This window comes from Pituophis catenifer, unplaced genomic scaffold, assembly GCF_029215685.1.
Source record: "Pituophis catenifer annectens isolate HBS135680 unplaced genomic scaffold, rPitCat1.0.hap2 SCAF_10, whole genome shotgun sequence".
NCBI lineage: Eukaryota > Metazoa > Chordata > Lepidosauria > Squamata > Colubridae > Pituophis > Pituophis catenifer.
The window spans coordinates 22558629-22576027 of NW_027256890.1; the positions used below are offsets into that span (position 1 = coordinate 22558629).

The 17399-nt window shown below is 49.3% G+C and overlaps 2 protein-coding genes across 4 annotated transcripts in view; one reads left to right on the forward strand and one right to left on the reverse strand.

Moving 5' to 3' along the window:
• Positions 1–2893, forward strand: part of ACTN3 (actinin alpha 3) — a 48249-nt gene extending 45356 nt beyond the window's left edge. The window contains exons 20-21 of the mRNA XM_070951206.1: positions 848–1006; positions 2246–2893. Of these exons, the coding sequence (XP_070807307.1) occupies positions 848–1006; positions 2246–2404 (318 nt within the window). The 3' untranslated portion in view covers positions 2405–2893. The remainder of the gene's footprint in view (positions 1–847; positions 1007–2245) is intronic.
• A 1440-nt stretch (positions 2894–4333) lies between these two features.
• RCE1 (Ras converting CAAX endopeptidase 1) lies at positions 4334–16185 on the reverse strand. 3 transcript variants are annotated; one of them, XM_070950412.1, is made up of 8 exons: positions 15719–16182; positions 15038–15140; positions 11343–11426; positions 10582–10660; positions 9550–9717; positions 6910–6981; positions 6057–6119; positions 4334–4873 (listed from the first exon to the last, which is right to left on the reverse strand). In XM_070950412.1, the coding sequence occupies exons 1-8, from the start codon at positions 15835–15837 to the stop codon at positions 4626–4628; spliced, it is 936 nt and encodes a 311-aa protein (XP_070806513.1). In that variant the 5' UTR covers positions 15838–16182; the 3' UTR covers positions 4334–4625. The 3 variants fall into 3 exon arrangements, with proteins under 3 accessions (XP_070806513.1, XP_070806511.1, XP_070806512.1); XM_070950410.1 differs by lacking the exon at positions 11343–11426 and having other exon boundaries at positions 15719–16185; XM_070950411.1 differs by lacking the exon at positions 15719–16182 and having other exon boundaries at positions 11343–11422; positions 15038–15125.
• Positions 16186–17399: the final 1214 nt, after the last annotated feature.

A 17399-nucleotide genomic window follows, 5' to 3' on the forward strand; every position in this document is an offset into this window, starting at 1 on the left:
ATAGATAGATAGATAGATAGATAGATAGATAGATAGATAGATAGATAGATAAAATGGTCTTGCAGTCCTCTGAGGAAGCCCATATGGATTGAGTCAAGCAGGGAGGGAAACTTTTAACTCCTTCCTCCAGAGATGCAAAGCTGTCCTCATCAAAGCCTTTGGGAGATTTGGCTCAGCTGGAGAACCGGTTTGGTTTATGGCCTATATAACCTGCCAATGCCCTTGCCAGTTTCCTGAAGGTCTCCTCTAATGGATTAAGGCTGGTTTTATAGCCCTTTTCATTTCCCGGAGAGGCTCAGATTGCCAGGAAATAAGCAGCTGGAGAAAGAAGGGGAGAGAACCACCTGCACTGCAGCATTACTTAAAGGGATTATTTAGCCTTCATGTCTAGACTGAAAAAACAGAATTCAGTTATCTATGGCATTTTGCATTTCCCTCAGTGCTGGGGTGCATTTTCTGTCTCCTCCCCCCCCCAAAAAAGTGAAGTAAATGCGTTGAACGTGGTTTAAATTTTAAAAATGTCAGAATGAACATCGAAAAACGGATGTGGGTTTTGAAAGCGACTGATGTCCCCTTCCCCATCATTTTTTCCAACATTTTTCCTCTCTTGGATAAAACGAGTTGCACGAACGGACTATCAATCCGGTTCCTTTGCTCAGACAAATGCTTCCCTTGCTGGTTTTAGACAATAAAATTACCGGTTGTGTGTACGATGGGAACAATGTCTGAAACATTGGGGGAAGTTCTGCCAGGTAGCTTGGAGCTGTCCCGCTCTGGGGGGGGTGGGGGTGAGCCTGCAGATCTGTCTGAACCAGGGAAGAGAACCCACCCATCCTCTCGCTCCTAGGGAGAAGTGGAGTTTGCCCGTATCATGACCCTGGTGGATCCCAACAACACGGGAGTGGTGACCTTCCAAGCCTTCATCGACTTCATGACCCGGGAGACAGCCGAGACCGACACGGCTGAACAGGTCATTGCCTCCTTCAAGATCCTGGCTTCAGACAAGGTGAGTCAGGAGGAGATGGCTGGGGGGAGCAGGAGAGAGATTCCGCCTCACCCACACCAGCTATGAAAGGGACTCTTTATTTACAAAGCGGGATTAAACCTAGATTAGCCAAAGAGAGTTAGCATCCTGGATTCCGCTTGTTGGTTCTGGTTTTTTTGTTTTTTTTTCATCTCTGCTTCCCTCTTTCCCTTGCAGGGAAAAACTCTTTTTCTTCCAAACGCCAGGCCCCCTTCCCAAACCTGCTGTATAATCCCAATTGTTCTTGAATTAATGGTTTACGGTGGGCCAGCTCTGCATCAGTGGGGCAAGAGATGAGGGAGTTGATCGTGACAGACCTCTCCCTATATCGCAGTCCTTTTTTCTGGCAGCAGAAAGGACACCCACTGAGGCTTCCCACCCCATAGCAGCCCAGCAGGTGGGCCTTAGTAAGCCATCCGAGCCTGTGATTTGTTTGTCACAGTTTGCTCTGTGACAAACCCCCAACCCAGCATTCGTAGGAAGCTCCATCATACCACTTCAGAACTAAGCTCCTTCAACCTGGTGCCCTCCAAGATGCTCTGGGCTTCACTCCCAGCAGTGTAGCTGGAGAGCAACATCTGGGGAGGTCTGGTCTGGCCTCAATGGCAGGGCTCAGTCAGGCATCCTTCCCCCCACCTCCACCCCCCAACTAGAGATGCTAGACCGGTCCTTGGCATCTCCTACCAAATAAATGTCTATGGAGATTCTTCAACCATCCAGGTTCTGGTTGTCCCAAAAGGCTGTCCTGCTTTTCCAAAAAGCAATTTGACTTTCTTTTTTTCTTGAAAACCTTTCGCTTCTCATCCAACCAGCTTTTTCAGTTCTGGCCGAATGAAATGAAAATCCTTCCACCAGTAGTTGTATTCACTTACCTTTGCTACCGGTTCGCAAATGTGAGCACTTGCGCGCGCCACCTCTACACATGCGCAGAACCTTCTGCACATGCACAGAGTGCCCGTGATGACATCCGGGCAGGTGTGCGGAGACTCCCGCCACCGCTACTGGTTTGCCTGAACCGGGAAGAGCCAGTAGAATCCCACCACTGCCTTCCACCATTCCGCTCGAACAGAAGCTTCTTGGCTGAAAAGCGAAAGGTTTTCAAAGGAAGTGGGGAAACAAAACAGCCAAGGAAGTCCAGTTGCCTTTTGGAAAAGCACCTTTTGAGACGCCAACCAACCATTCTAACTGGGGTGGGGGTGGGCTCTCCTTGGTCCTCCGCAGAACTACATCACAGTGGAAGAGCTGCGCCGGGAGCTGCCCCCAGAGCAGGCCGAGTACTGCATCACCAGGATGACCAAGTACAGCGGAGCCGATGCCGTCACGGGCGCCTTGGACTATGTCTCCTTCTCCAGCGCCTTGTACGGGGAGAGCGACCTGTGATTCCCTCCCCTCCTGCGCCCCCCTCACCACAAAAGGCATGTGGGAGAAGAATGACCCCCCCTTCCTCCCTTCCGGGGAGCTAACACAATTCGAGTGCTGTGCCCAGGGCGCAGCCCCTTCCCCACATGCCCCCTCCCCCAAATGTTGGGCAAAAGGCAACGAGAACCTCCCTCTCTCCACCTATGAGCCACAGCTGGTGGAACCAAGAGGGGGGTGGTCTTGGTCAAAAAACCGTCTCTGTCCTGTCCTGCTGCTCTCTTCTTTGCTCCTGAGCTAGTCAAGCCCTCCATCCCCAGGCTGTGCTCTGCCCTGCCTCCCACCCCACCAAGACCCTTCTGGGTTTCTCAGCCCCCAGGCAATGTCCTGAAAGGCAGCCCTGGACGCTGCCCAGATGATCATCGGGGCTGCCCCGAGGGGTTCCCAAGGAAGCAGGGCAGGGCCGGCATGGAACAAATGCTGTACCAATAAACACCACACTCTGGAGGCCCATCTGTGGTCGGGGTCTTTCTTCTTGGTAAGCCAATTGGGATGGGATGCTACGCGAAGGTCCTGTAAGCTTAAAAGGCTTGGCTTAAGGGATGGAATTCTATCTATGAAAATTAATCAAAGAGAGAAGCAACCTGGAACTAAGGAGAAATTCCCTGACAGTGAGGACAATTAACCAGTGGAACAACCTTCCTCCAGAAGTTGTGAATTCGCCAACACTGAAGTTTTTAAGATGTTGGATAACCATTTGTCTGAAGTGGTGTAGGGTTTCCTGCCTGAGGAGGGGGATGGACTAGAAGACCTCCAAGGTCCCTTCCAACTCTTGTTATTTTATGTTCTGTGGATAATCTAGAGGAAAGAAGGACTAGAGTGAAATAATGGCAGACTTCCAGTATTTGGAGGGGCTACCACAAAGAAGAGGGGGGTCAAGCTATTCTCCAAAGCACCTGAAGGCAGGACAAGAAACAATGGATGGAAACTAATCAAGGAGAGAAGCAATCTAGAACTAAGGAGGAATTTCCTGACAGTGAGGCCAATTAACCAGTGCAACAACTTGCCTCCAGAAGTTGTGGGGGCTCCATCACTGGAGACTTTTAAGAAGAGACTGGACAATCATTTGTCCAGAATGGTAGAGGGTCTCCTCCTTGGGTGCGGGGTTGGGGGGGTTTGGACTAGATGAACTACAAGGTCCCTTCCAACTCAGTTATTCTGGACACCAGACCTCTCCCTTCTGCTCACATACTGATGCCCGCCTAACAGCTGCTTGCAGAGAAAGATAATTCTCTGCCTTGACAGGATCCTCTCTGGTTCCTTGAGTAGTTAAGACTAGTGAGCAAAGATGGAGTTAAGACTACTCTCGCTCAAGTGATCTTGCTTTCCGGGCAATCTCGCTTCACTTGCCGAAGAAGGAGCCCCTTTGCCAGAACCCACCGGTGGGCAGTCCTTTTCATGGCCTCAGAGCAGTGGTGGGACTTGGAATAACTTAACAACCGGTTCTCTGGCTGGGTAGGTGTGGCTGGTTGGTCATGTGACTGGGTGGGTGATGTCACTCATCACACCCAGCCCCGCCTCCTGACCACTCACCTCAAACGCAGAGATAGGATTCAGCCGATTCAGGTTAATCCCACCACTGGCTGGTCCCACATCTGCCTGTTTTTTTTGGGCTGTTTTCTGCCCAAATAACAGCCCCAAACGGCCCAGAAAACAGGCTGAAAAATGAACAGGGATGGGGTCAGCCAATGGTGAGATTTGCTGCTTTGCCGAATACACAGAATCTTAACTACCAGTTCACCCGAATCGGCAGTAACCCACCTCTACCTCAGAACCCTGATTCCCATGAGAAATCTGGCCAAGGGAGAGAACGAAAGGACCAGCAGCGCTTGGATCTCACTTACAGGGGATTCCCTGCCCGAGTCCATTCAACCAACTAAGACGCCTCCTTAAAGTACTTTATTCATAAAAAATAGAACTCTTCAGGGCCTGGAGGAAAAGGGCCCGGGGATCTCTAGAAAAAAGGTGGTTGGCTCAGGGTGGAGGTGTGTGAGAGTGCCAGCGTGGCTACCCATCGGTGGCAAATGGAGTTGAAGTGAGGAGCCTCTGGGAACAGGGGAGCTCCTGCCCTTCCCAGCTGCGGAGCGGAACAGCGTCTGGGAACCAATTTGGACACAGAGCGCAGCGCCCGGAGAGGGGGGGCAGAGGGCGAAGGTGTGTTCACAGCGGAGGCACCATGGGGCTGTCAGGAGCACCAGGAAGAGCTGGTGAGGCCGTCCACGGGAGAGGTCAGTCTGGAGAGGGAGCAGATGGGCAGGTGTCCAAAGAAAGCCGGGTCCGTCATGGGGAGGAGGAGAAGGAAGAAGAGAACCACGCCCAGTAGGTAAAAGAAGACCACCAGGAAACACTGTGAATGTTCCAGGGCTGCGCCCACTGCGGGGAATCCGACGTAGTTGCAGAAGGAGTGGCAGAGAACCGGCCCAATGAGGTGTCCTGCGTGGAGAGAGGGCGACAGTGAAAAGAAGAACCCCACCCCTTCCGAGGAGCAGAAAAAAAAAAAAAACGAGCTTTCCCTTGGTGGAAAAGCCACCACCCAGCAATGTCGGGTGGACCGATAACGCCTTCGGTCAAGCCAAATGAAGAATTTTAGCTGGTGTTCTGACCTAGATTTCCTTAGAAAGTAAACAGCACAAACTTAGTCCCGGCAAACTTCTTTAATCCATACGGCTGTGAATTATTGTCCTTCCCAGTCCGAAAGGCTTCTCAAACAGTCTTTCAGGGGAGTGTTTACAAACACCCACCTTATCTCCCTTGGAATGCTGCCAGAGAGCTAATTGCTACACGCAGGGCAAGGCCAAACTTCGCACAGAGTCAAACAGAGCTTTAACCGACCAGATGAACTAATGGCTTCCTGCAAAAGCTCAAGTCCCGTTCGCTTCTCTTTTATGTCTTATAGGAGGGGCCAATCATTTCCAAGCCTTATTCCCAAGTTGACCCTGTTTCCTTAATTGTTCCTATCTCCTGGCAGCTCTGCGCATGCGCACACTGGGAACAGGCTCCCGCTGTTCTTCTGCCTCACTGATGTCAGACTCCAGAGGCAGCAAAGAATTCCCAGATGGCCCTGGCCCCTTCTCTGCCTCCGATGCAGAGGCCTCGTCCGAGCCTTCCCCAGACTCCAGGACTGGCCCACGTTCCTCCCCAACCTTCTCACTGTTTGAATCTGCTGCCAGCTTTGCTGGCTGCTTGCGGGACACAACAGCTGGGAGGCGGGTGAGAGAAAGAATTCTTCATTTTTACAAAGGGAAAAAAAAAACAGGATTGGCTCACTAAAACACAACAGGGCTATCTTAAACCACCCGCTTTGTCTTAATCCCGGATCAGCCTTGATAGAAAGGGAGAAGAGCTCAGAATCGGGGATTTGAACAGGGATCGTTGGCAGAGAACACGGCTCAACGTCTCCGTTTTTAGATTCAAAACCTCCCATCGTTTCCCAGCTATACCGCCCAGCCCTTCGAGGCGGGGGTGAGATGGCTTTCCAGAGAGTCACCTGGCAGGTTAACAGTAGAGGAAATGGGCAGGTTAACGGTTGAGGAAACTTGCATGCAAATGAGCAACCGAGAGGGAAGAGAACGCTGGGAAGAAAAAAATCCCGGCTCCCAACCAACCCTTCACCAACCTGTTCGGATGAAGAGGAATGCGGTGTAGGCTCCGAAGATCGCGGTGTAGGAGAACTGGAACACTGCAGGGGAAGGGAGCAGCTGGTTAGGAAAAGATTGTGAGTGTGTGTGTCGGTGTGCGCATGCAGGCTGCACGGAAGGAGCAGGGAATCCCTATTTAAAAAGGGGACGCTTCTGTGTAATCGCCCCCGGGAACAACTTCAGGCGATGATAGATATTCAGTTTTTCTGAACCTTGCCGACTTTTAAGATGTCTGGACTTCAACTCCCAGAATGCCCCCATTTCTCTGACCCCCTTTTTCGTCTTTTGGGTTTGCATTGCCTCCCGAGTAAATGCACGGAGCAACTCCGCTACACAATGACACACTTGGCCAAGGGTATCAAACGGAGCTGTTTTTTGGGGGGACGGGCGCTCAAGGTATAAAACAACCCACCAAGGCAAGGTTCCCACAATACCCTGAGTTACAAAAAAAAAAAATAAATTAGGATACTCTAATACCCCACGGTACCCTGAGCTACATTAAAATTAAATTAGGAGTAAATCAGTTTGTCCCTTTGCAAAGAGTCATCAGAGCTCTTGGACATGATAAAAGCACGTGGTGGGGAAACAGCCAATTCAAATTCACCGTTTTTTCTTCAAATGGTTTAGCAATATATCAGCCATAAATTCAAAACAATGACGACGACAAAAACCCTACTCGTAACGGTCTGGTTTTAAGCCTCTTTTCCCAGCGTTCAACTTTGGAAAATTTTGGCCCCGATTGGGATGTTTTTATTGGGAGCTTCCAACCCGACATTCCCCTGCCTTGCTCCCGTTTAGTGACGGTCCTGCCAGGACTGACGGATGCCCCACCTGCGGAAAGGAAAATACTGGCTCTGCTTCCTTGGCGAAACCGCAGCTGCTCAATGACGTGATGGAAATGAGCTGCGGAAAGGAAAAATAATTTAAGATGTTAAAAAAAAAAAAAAACCATCTATATAGGTAGTCCTCAACTTATAACAGTTCGTTTAGCGACTGTTCCAAGTTACGACGGCACTGGAAAAAAAAGTGACTTACGACCGTCTTTCAAAGTTACTATCTTTGCAGCATCCCCAGGATCGTGTGATCAAAAGTCAGACGCTTGGCAACTGTTTCATACTTAACGACTGTCGCTGTGTCCCAAGGACATACGCGATCCCCTTTTGTGACCTGCTGACAAGCTTGAGTCGATGGGGAAGCCCGATTCACTTAACAACCGGGTTACTGACTTATCGACTGCAGCGATTCGCTTAACGACTGAGTCAAGAAAGGTCGTAAAACGGGGCAAAGCTCACTTTTAAGAAATGTCTCACTTTAACAGAAATTTTGGGCTCAATTGTGGTCTTAAGTCGAGGACTATCTGGATTGGCAAAATAGGGGCCTTACGTTCTCCTGGGCTTTATAGATAGTCCTTGACTTACAACCGTTCATTTAGTGATGAATGACCAAGTTGTAAGGGACTTACAACTGGTCCTCGCACTTAAACCACGTCCCCCCACGATCAAAATTCAGACGCTTGACAACAACTGCAGCATCCAGGGTCACATTTGTGACCTTCTCAGCAGCCTTCTGACCCCCCAACGTCAATTGGGGGGGAGGGAGGGGAGCCAGATTTGCTGACCAACCGCATGATTCACTTAGTGACTGCCGTGAGCCGCTTAACCGTGGCAAAACGAGGTCACAGAATCGGAAAAGACTCACTTAACAACTGACTTCCCAGCCACGGGAGTGTCTGCTCCCAATTGGGGCCGTACATCGAGGACTATATGTCATCCCCTAGCCAAGAAGAAAGGGATGTAGCTAAGACGCTGAGCTTGTCAATCGAAAGGTCAACAGTTTGGCGGTTCGAGTCCCTTGTGCTGCGTAACAGGCTGAGCTCCCGTGACTTGTCCCAGCTTCTGCCAACCTAGCAGTTCAAAAGCAGGTAAAAAATGCAAGTAGAAAAACAGGGACCACCTTTGGTGGGAAGGGAACAGCGTTCCGTGCGCCTTTGGCGTTGAGTCATGCCGGCCACATGACCACGGAGACGTCTTCGGACAGCGCTGGCTCTTCGGCTTTGAAACGGAGATGAGCACCGCCCCCTAGAGTCGGGAACGACTAGCACGTATGTGCGAGGGGAACCTTCTTTACCTTTACCTATCCAAGAAGCAGCATTCGTCTTCACAGGTAGAGTTAACCAAAGCACCTTGCTGACATCCTCGCTTCGGAATAAAAATTAGCCTACTTTGAGCCAATCTTGACTCTTGCTGACTTCCACCCGTGGAGTTGGCTTGGCAACCGCATGGATGTGGATGCTAATTTTTCTGGAGTGTTTTTTTTTTAAAGCTTTCCAGCTAAAGCCTCCAGATTTGCAGCTTTCTGGAAGTCTCTTATTCAATGTCGAACCCAACCTTTGGTCCGTGAACCGGTACCATGCCAGCAACCGGGCCACACAAGCAAGCGAAGCCCCATCCATGGGCTGCAGGTGGACGCTGCCTCCAATCCACGGAAAAACCTTTTTCCGTGGAACCGGTCTCTGGTGCTCACAAGGTTGGGGGAGGGGGAGCGTGCTGGTCTAACCGGGTTGATTTTCTTTAGCTTTTATGAAATTCAGAACAACCCAAATGGGAGCTTCCTTTTCCAAATCAACCAAGCGACTCAAATCGAAGTTCCATCCGGAGCTTCCTGTCCCACCCGATTCCCTATCCCATCGGAGCTTATTTCGATTAGATTTTAATAGCCCCAAGGAAGAAAGCCAGGAAGTCGAAAGCAAAAAGATCCTCTTTTTATATTTAGGAAATTATGCCCCAAGGAAGGGCCCATTTGCCAATATATAGGGATTCGAACTGCCGAACTGCTGACCTTTCTGATCGACAAGCTCAGTGTCTTAGGCACTGTGCCACCTAGTCAGGGTTGAAAGAAATATGGGGTGATCTCTGAGCTCGGTAGTTTTCCTGCAGATGTTTCACGACCCAACTAGGTAACTTCATCAGTGCTCCTAGAAGAGGGCAAACCCCCAATCCCTTCCAGCACTGATGAGGCTACCTAGTTGGGTCGTGAAATGTCTCGAGCTCAGAGAGCACCAAAGACTCCACAATTCATACATTATCCCTCTTCGTCTTCTGGTACATGTGGGGGTTTAGTAATGATGGCAGCCGCTTGGAGGAAGACCCAGCCTTCTCAGGGAAGAACCTACCCCACCCCCCCCTCTAATAGTGCCCCTCACCCCAAAGCATGCAGCCACATCCAGGCAAAAAGATGTCAGGCTATAAAGAGTTAATAGCTGTAAGCTGATGGGAAGTTGTAAGCGGAAGGCAGCCATAAGATGATACAATAACAGAATGAGGCACTTTAAGAAACTGGGTCAGAAGCTGGCAAAAGCCAGCAGCCAGCTCGGGGCTTATTTCCTCCTCTCACTGAAGATGTAGAGCTTTGAAGCGAGGTGGGTGGCAAATACATCTAATCAATCAATCAACCAATCAATCAAAAACTCACCGACTCCAAAGAAGAGCGGGCAGGTGACGATGGCCAGTCCTACTCCCGTGCAGGGCACCAACATGGGCACCATGCAGGCCCGGAAGACCAGCTCTTCGGTGAAGGGCGCGATGACTTGGTTGCGCAGCCAGCGCATGTCGGTGAGGCAGAGGACCCAAAACCTGGGGTCTGGGGGGAGTAGAAGCGGTGTTACTGACCCCCCCCCAAAAAAAACACACACGCAGGCCTTGATCTTTTGAGCGGGGGAAAAATAGCAATGAACACCCTGTTCAGTTGAGGAGGTTGTGATAGCATCATCTGAACTGCCACCGAGAATCAACTATAGGTAGTCCTTGACTTACAACCGTTCATTTAGTGACCGCTCGAAATTACAGCGGCACTCAAAAAGGGACTTGCGCCCCTTGGTTCACGTTTATGACCGTTGCAGCATTACCCCACGACCACATGATCGAAATGTGGACGCTTGGCAACTGACTCATATTTATGACGGTTGCAATGTCCCGAGGTCACGTAATCACCGTTTACGACTTTCCCAGCCAGCACAGTCAAATGAGGGAAGCCGGATTCGTTTTAACAACCGCGTGAGTCGTTTTAACAACTGCGGTGTTTCGCTTAACAACTGTGGCAAAAAATGGTTGTCGAAGTGGGCCCAAGACGCTCAACCCACCGTCTTGCTTAGCCACCAAAATTCAGGTCTGAACTGTGGTCATAACCTATGAGGAATACCTGTAGCGAGGCCAGTATTTCTCAAGCTTGGCCCCTTTAAGGAGGATGAGACTTCAACTCCCAGAATCCCTCAGCCAGCCATGGAAGTTGAAGTCCACCCCTCCTCTTAAAGGGGCCACGGTTGAGAAACACTGACATAGACAGTGAGAACTTACAAAAGCTTGGCTCCGCCTATAAAGTGCTCTGGCCCCACCCATATTCACCAAAACACAATACATATCCACCCGAAGAAAATATTCATCCACTCCCTTTAGTGAAATAATTTTTTCTACTATCTCAACGCAAAGCCCATCAGCAGAATCTTACCAAAGGCCACTCTTAAGCCGTCTACCATGTCCCAGGGACAGTCCATGGACAGCTGGATGAGGGGGCCGAGAAATAGGATCTGGGAAGACAGGACAAAACCACGTTCACTGCAATGTTGTAGAAAACCCGCCTGTTTTAAAAATTAAAAATAACTTACTCTCACCCACCCACCCACCCACCCACCCACCTCCAGTAGCCTTCTATGAAACAGCATCCAGCACCAGCTATGGACAGGAACAAGGGTGGGCTGCTGGGGGTCCGAGAGAACCTCTAGCTAAGATTCTATGCAGTTCGGAGAACCCCCAAATCCCACTCCTGGCTGGCCCCGCCCACCCTGTCCTACCCCTCCCAGAAGTCCCCACGCAGCCCGTTTTGGATGCAGATAACTGCAGGGCGTGCGCAGAGGCTCGGGGAGGGTGAAAAACGGGCCTACTGGAAGTTCGGAAAGTTCAGGCCCGTTTCTGGCCTCCAGAGGGCCTCTGGAGCCTGGGGAGGCCATTTTCGCCCTCCCGTAGGCTTGAGGAAAGCCTCCGGAGCCCGGGGAGGACAAAAACCCTCTCTCCCCCCCCCCCCCGCCGTGGTGCAGGAGGCTGACTAGGCCACACCCACCATGGCCACGCCCACCCAGCATTCGGGCAGAGAACCCCTTGCTAAAATTTTTGAAGCCCACCCTTGGACAGGGAAGGTTTCAGGGCCAGCCTTCGTGAAAACCCAGGTTGTCAAAATAAGGACGTGTCACCCCAACAACGAGCCACCCTTACCACCGTCAGCAGCAAAGGCAGCAGAGTCGCTGGCAAGATGCCCTCCAGCCGGAACCCCATCAAGGTGAGCAGGGATGCATCTGGCTGAGCAGAAGAGGGGATACCTTCATCTTCATCATCATCATCATCATCATCATCATCATCACCACCACCCCTCAAGCACCATCTCCCCTCTTCCCCTCCTGACTCCACCCATAAGCAGCAAAGGAAAATGGCACCTCGCCTCTTCTCGCCTCTAAAGTGGCCTTTGACAAAATTAAGTTGCAGGTTTTAATCCTGCTGCGAACTGACTTTTCAGCCACTGGAGAGATTCAGCAAAAGGAGCAATTTTTTTTTTATCCTGTCGTTACTACTCCAGGTGTTGGGAGAAACCTAAGGCTCCTTCCTTCCTCTTAGTATCCCCACCAAAACATCCCGTGAGGCGGGAGAGAAAGACCGGCCCGAAGTCACCCAGTCGGCTTCACACCTAAGATAGGACTAGAACTCATCAGACACCTAGTGATTGGTCCAATGTCACCCAGCTGTCTTCCATGGCCAAGGTGACACTAGAACTCACAGTCTCCTGGTGATTGGCCCAAAGTCACCTGGCTGTCTTTCATGGCCAAGGTAACACTAGAACTCACCGTCTCCCCGTTTTTAGCCTGATGCCTTAACCACTTAGACCAAACCGGATCAAGATATTATAGGGTACCATCTTAAGACTCCCTGGAAATACACTTTTTCTTTATTTATTAAATTGATATGCCGCCCCCATCTTGCTGTCACGCAACTTTTACTTCGTTCGGTGAGAGGCCACCATGATTTCACCCACAACTCCCATCATCCCCAATGGGATGAATGTGCTTTGGGAGGGCCCAAAGGGTTTCCTTCTATCTTTTATTTCAAACCCACGAGCTGGAAGGCCTCCCCTATCACTTCAACTGTGGCTTCGTCGATGACGACGCATTTAAACCGGCTGCTAAATCAACCCGTTTTCTGCTTTCCTCCCACATACGGAGGCAGGGATGAACCAATGGATTTAACCACTCTACACACACACACACACACCAAACAACTGCAACCAAGCTAATTGCGCATTGGGAGTGCTGGGTAGCACGACTATTTTTACCAGGTTGTAATTATCTTGATTTAAGTACGCTGCAGTGAAGGCAGCCATCAAACACTTCAGAATGACTCAAGTCACGGATGGAAGCCGTCAAGAGTGGGTGGATGGCCCAAACTTTCTCCTAGGAAACGTCTTTTTCAACACAGGTTGGACCCGGAGCGCTTTTGCGCGTCTCAAGAAACTTTTAGGACTATGTATGATAAAAAGACTACATATCTGGTCTTGCATATATTAACCGCAACTGGAATTACATTTGCGCAACAATGGAAAAATGATGGAGATCCCGTCTGAGGGGAATGTAATTAAGAAAATATTAGATTAATCCTTTTTGGTTTTTTAGTTTATGTATTAATGGTTAATTATGTTGTTGATTATCTTTTAAATTTTAAAAAATTGGAGGGAGGAATAATGAAGGGGGGAAATTTAGAAACTTAAAAAATGTAGAAATTTAATTAGTGAATATCTAAGGTTTATTTTTTGTTATGAGATTTCAAAATAAGAAACCAAGAATGGAAGATTAATTTTTTTTTTTTTTGGCTTTGCAGTTGTTCTATTCATGGTTTAAATTGATTATGTTTTAGGTTTTATAACTACTGAGGGGGAAAAAGTATAAAGTTGAATATTGATTTTTAAATATGATGTATTAATGGTTGATTAATCTTTTTTGGTTTTCTAGTTAATGTACTAATGGTTAATTATAAAAATGTAGAAATTTAATTAGTGAATATCTAAGGTTTATTTTTTGTTATGAGATTTCAAAATATCTGAACTTTGAGAAAAATAGGAGGGGGAAAAATGTTTTTAGGTTTGAATGTTTAAGATTTGTTAATGGTTTTAAAATTCTTAGAGTTATTGGATTACATGTTACTTTGTGTTTATATAAAGGGAGGTTGATGAAATTGTAAAAGGGGAGTTAAGGGGTCTTGGGAGTTATTAAATCTTGCAGTTAGCTAGTTTATTTTAGCGAATGTTTGGTGAAATCTATGCCCTGTTTTTGTTCTGGGAAGTCGGGGGTGGGGGGTGGTAAGGAGGGGTTGAAGATTGAGTTTACCAAATTGATTTTTTTTTTCTTTTTTTCTGATGATAGTATGAATGATTGTTTATATTGTATACTTGTTTGATCAGAAAATAAAAACTTTTTTATTAAAAAAAATTAAAAAAAAAAAAAAAGAAAATATTAGAATGCGCAGAAATGGATAGACTAACGCTTGCTATTAAGGGTAAAGAAGAAACTGAATGTTTTTTGATATGGGACACATTTTAGCAGTGGCTAGAGCAGGGGTCAGTAACCTGCGGCTCTGGAGCCGCATGTGGCTCTTTCACCCCTCTGCTGCGGCTCCCTGTCACTCAAAATATACGTCACAACCGCCAGAATGCAATTTATTGAGCTTTTCAAACCCCAGTAGGCCAACCATGGATAAATCCAAGAAAAGAAAAGTTTCAGAAGAAAAGAGAACGTTTCATTCAACTACATATGTTAGTTTTGTGGCCGCTCAGGAAATAGTCAGGCACGGGAAGGGTTTTGTGGCTCCCGGTGTTTTCTTTTCTGTGGGAAACGGGTCCAAATGGCTCTTTGAGTGTTTAAGGTTGTAGACCCCTGCTTTGGGCCAATCACCAGGAGACGGTGAGTTCTAGTCCTGCCTTAGGCATCAAAGCCGGCTGGGTGACTTTGGGCCACTCCCTCTCTCTCAGCCCAACCCGCTTCACTAGGTGGTGGTTGTGGGGAAAATAGGAGGAGGAAGGAGTATTTGATATGTTCGCCACCGTTGAGTTAATTGTAAAAATAAAGGCAGGATACAAACAAATAAATAAATAAATTGTGTAAGCCCCTAATCTATGTAGTAAAAATTATTTAATTTAATTAAAAATTTATGTATTAAATTTATGTATTAAATCTCACCATCCAAGCAATTCTTTGGCAAACTTACAATATATTTTGAAGCAGCTCCTTTTCCCACACCAATCTACGTGCATGCTAATATAATTATAGCCATCTCTTTTCATCCAATATTGCTTCTGTTATGGGATCAATCTATTTCAACAAGGCTGTTTCTTGATCTAAAACACTTTTTGCCACAATAAGCTGACACGCTACCTTACGAAGGCTGCATCGCAAACTTCGGTTACCGAATTTTCTTTTTTTTTTTAATGCAAGGTAAGATGGAAACCGTCATAATAAGGGCATCGTAAGCAAAAGAGGTTTGAAATTTACATTCGGGTCAAACGTTAGTTTTTCTGTTGGTTCTCTCTGCAGGATATTTTGCAGGGCTGTGGCCACCAAACATATCCAGCAAAGGGAGATTTTATCTATTTTCTATCTATCGGAACACGGTTGCTTCAAGATCCCGGGAAAAATAATTCTCAAATCCCAACATTTCAAAACTTTGGATTGCAGTTGGGCTTCTCACCTCCACTTTTCACCTGCTGTTTGTTAACATTTGCTCTTTGGATTCACTTTGATTTAAAACAACAACAACAACAACAACAACAAAGTAGCTTCTAAAGAAATAAACCAATCTTTGAAACACCAGAAATCTCAAGGTAAAATCAGGCCAGATTTCTGGATTCCTTAAAGCAGGGACATCCTCACCTTAATGCCCGTCACCTCTTTCCAGACCCAGATGAAGAGGGGCGAGAAGGTGGAGACTACCAGGACGCTGGTGAAGCGGCGTTTAATGACCGCCGGGTGGTCCCTAAAAGAAGGAAAACCTAAGTCTGAAAAAGTGCCCCCCCCAAAAAAAATCTTGCTGCCCCCAGGAAGGAAAAGGGAGGGTGGAATATTATGCAGTGCAGACTTAAAAGGGAGCCGATCTGTTCATTCACAAGACCGGCTGATGGGTTTGTTTCCCCGTGGCAGAGAAGCTCTCCAAAAGTTTTAACAGTAAACGGAGTCGGAAGGGGACCTTGGAGGTCATCTAGTCCAACCCCCGCCTTGGGAGACCTGTCCTAGGGAATTCGGAACCGCCGAACTTTTCTGATCGACCAAGCTCAGCGTCTTAGCCACTGAGCCACCTAGCCTTTTGGGGCTTGCATTGGCCTCCCCCCCTCCCCAATTTTTGCAAAAAGGGGCTTCAGGATACAATTCCCACCCCCCCCCAAAGCATTTCCAGGAGGGAAAAGCCCCCCCCCACCCCAGCCTCTTGCAGGGGGATCCAAGCCAGGCTGGAGGGGAGGGGGGAAGGCCCGCAGGGGGAGGGTCTGCAGCTCTCCCCCCCGTTCTCCAACCCTCCCTCCCGTTCTCCCCCCCCCCTCCCTCCCTTCCCGGCCTCACCTGGGCAGGTGGCTCTTCCAGACGTAGAGGCTGCCCACGTAGGAGCAGGCCAAGCCGAGGCAGGAGAAGAGCGAGACCCAGCAGAGCGCCGACCCTCCCCCGGCGCCCTCCGCCGACATCGGGGCGCTGCAGGAGGAAGGCGGCTCAGCCCGGCCGCCCAGGCGAGGCAGGCAAGCGGCGGGGAGGGCCGCGTGGGGAGCCTCCGCCTCCCAAGCGCGGAAGAGGAAGCCGGCCAGCCGAAGGGAAGGAAACGGGCCGGGCTGCCCTGCTGCGGGGATTGCGGCAGAGAGACCCCGGCCCGGGCCAGGAGGGCATCCCGCCGCCCCCTGCCAGCGATTCCCGCCAGGCCAGGCGACCCTCCCCAATCCTCCTCCTCGGCCCACCCACCACCCCTCGCCGATCGGGGGTCGGCAGGTTGGTGGGATGGGACGCCCCCGGCTGGCTCCGCCGTTATGCAACCCGCCCAACGCCGCTTCTCGCCTTTAAGCTTGCAAGGAGTCTAATTGCAGCGGCGCCTTTGCACCGCTAAGGGGCGGTAGCTGCCCGCCTCGGTGCGCCTTGGGGGAAGCTAAGTGGGGTTGGGTCCGGTTTAGGAGCGGAGGGGCAACGGGAAAGCACCACCTTCCCCTCCATACAGGTAACAAGAGTTGGAAGGGACCTCGGAGGTCATCTAGTCCAACCCCCTGCTCACGCGGGAGACCCTATACTAGAGATTCGAACAGTGGTGAAATCTAAATGCTTTTACTACGGGTTCTGTGAGCGTGGCAGGGGAAAGATACTGCAAAATCTCCATTCCCTCCCCACTCCAGGGGAACGATATTGCAAAATCCCCATTCCCTCCCTACTCCAGGGGGAAGGATACTGCAAAATCCCCATCCAGGAGCCTGAGTGGCGCAGCAGACTAATGCTACTGTTAAAGGTAGTATTTAGCTTCCAGCTGCCTGCAATTACTGCAAGTTCAATTCTCCCCAGGCTCAAGGTTGACTCAGCCTTCCATCCTTCCGAGGTAGGTAAAATGAGGACCCGGATTGTGGGGGCAATAAGCTGACTTTGTATAAAAAAGAACACCGCTTGTGGGGGGGGGGCGAAAGCCCTACTAAGCAGGTAGATACAAAAGTATGAAGGCTATTGCTTAACGCATTGTAAGCTGCCCTGAGTCTCCGGAGAAGGGCGGCATATAAATCAAAATAAAATTAAAATAAAATAAATAAATAAATTCCCTTCCCACTCCAAGGGAAGGATACTGCAAAATCCCCATTCCCTCCCCACTCCAGGGGAAAGGATACTGCAAAATCTCCATTCCCACCCCACTCCACTGCAAAATCCCCAATCCCTCCCCACTGTGGGGCCAGCCAGAGGTGGCATTTGCCGGTTCTCCGAACTACTCAAAATTTCCGCTACCGGTTCTCCAGAACCTGTCAGAACCTGCTGGATTTCACCCCTGGATTCGAACCGCCAAACTGCCGACCTTTCTGACCAGCAAGCTCAGCGTCTTAACCGCTGAGCCACCTAGCCAGCCACTAATTACTAACAGAGTTACTAACACAGTTAGTAGGCACTAACATAGGTAGCCCTCGGCTTACAACGGTTCGTTTAGTGACCCGTCTGAAGTTAGAAGGGCGCTGGAAAAAGTTGACGTAGGACCGTTTTTCACACGACTATTGCCACATCCCCACGCGCA

Coding starts and splice junctions, on each gene's coding strand:
- RCE1 (XM_070950412.1), bottom strand. CDS start 15,837: ATGTCGGCGGAGGGCGCCGGGGGAGGGTCGGCGCTCTGCTGGGTCTCG. Junction 15,141..15,718: donor TGGAAGAGCCACCTGCCCAG/GTGAGGCCGGGA, acceptor TCCTTCTTTTAG/GGACCACCCGGCGGTCATTA. Junction 11,427..15,037: donor AAGAGGTGACGGGCATTAAG/GTGAGGATGTCC, acceptor TCTTCTGCTCAG/CCAGATGCATCCCTGCTCAC.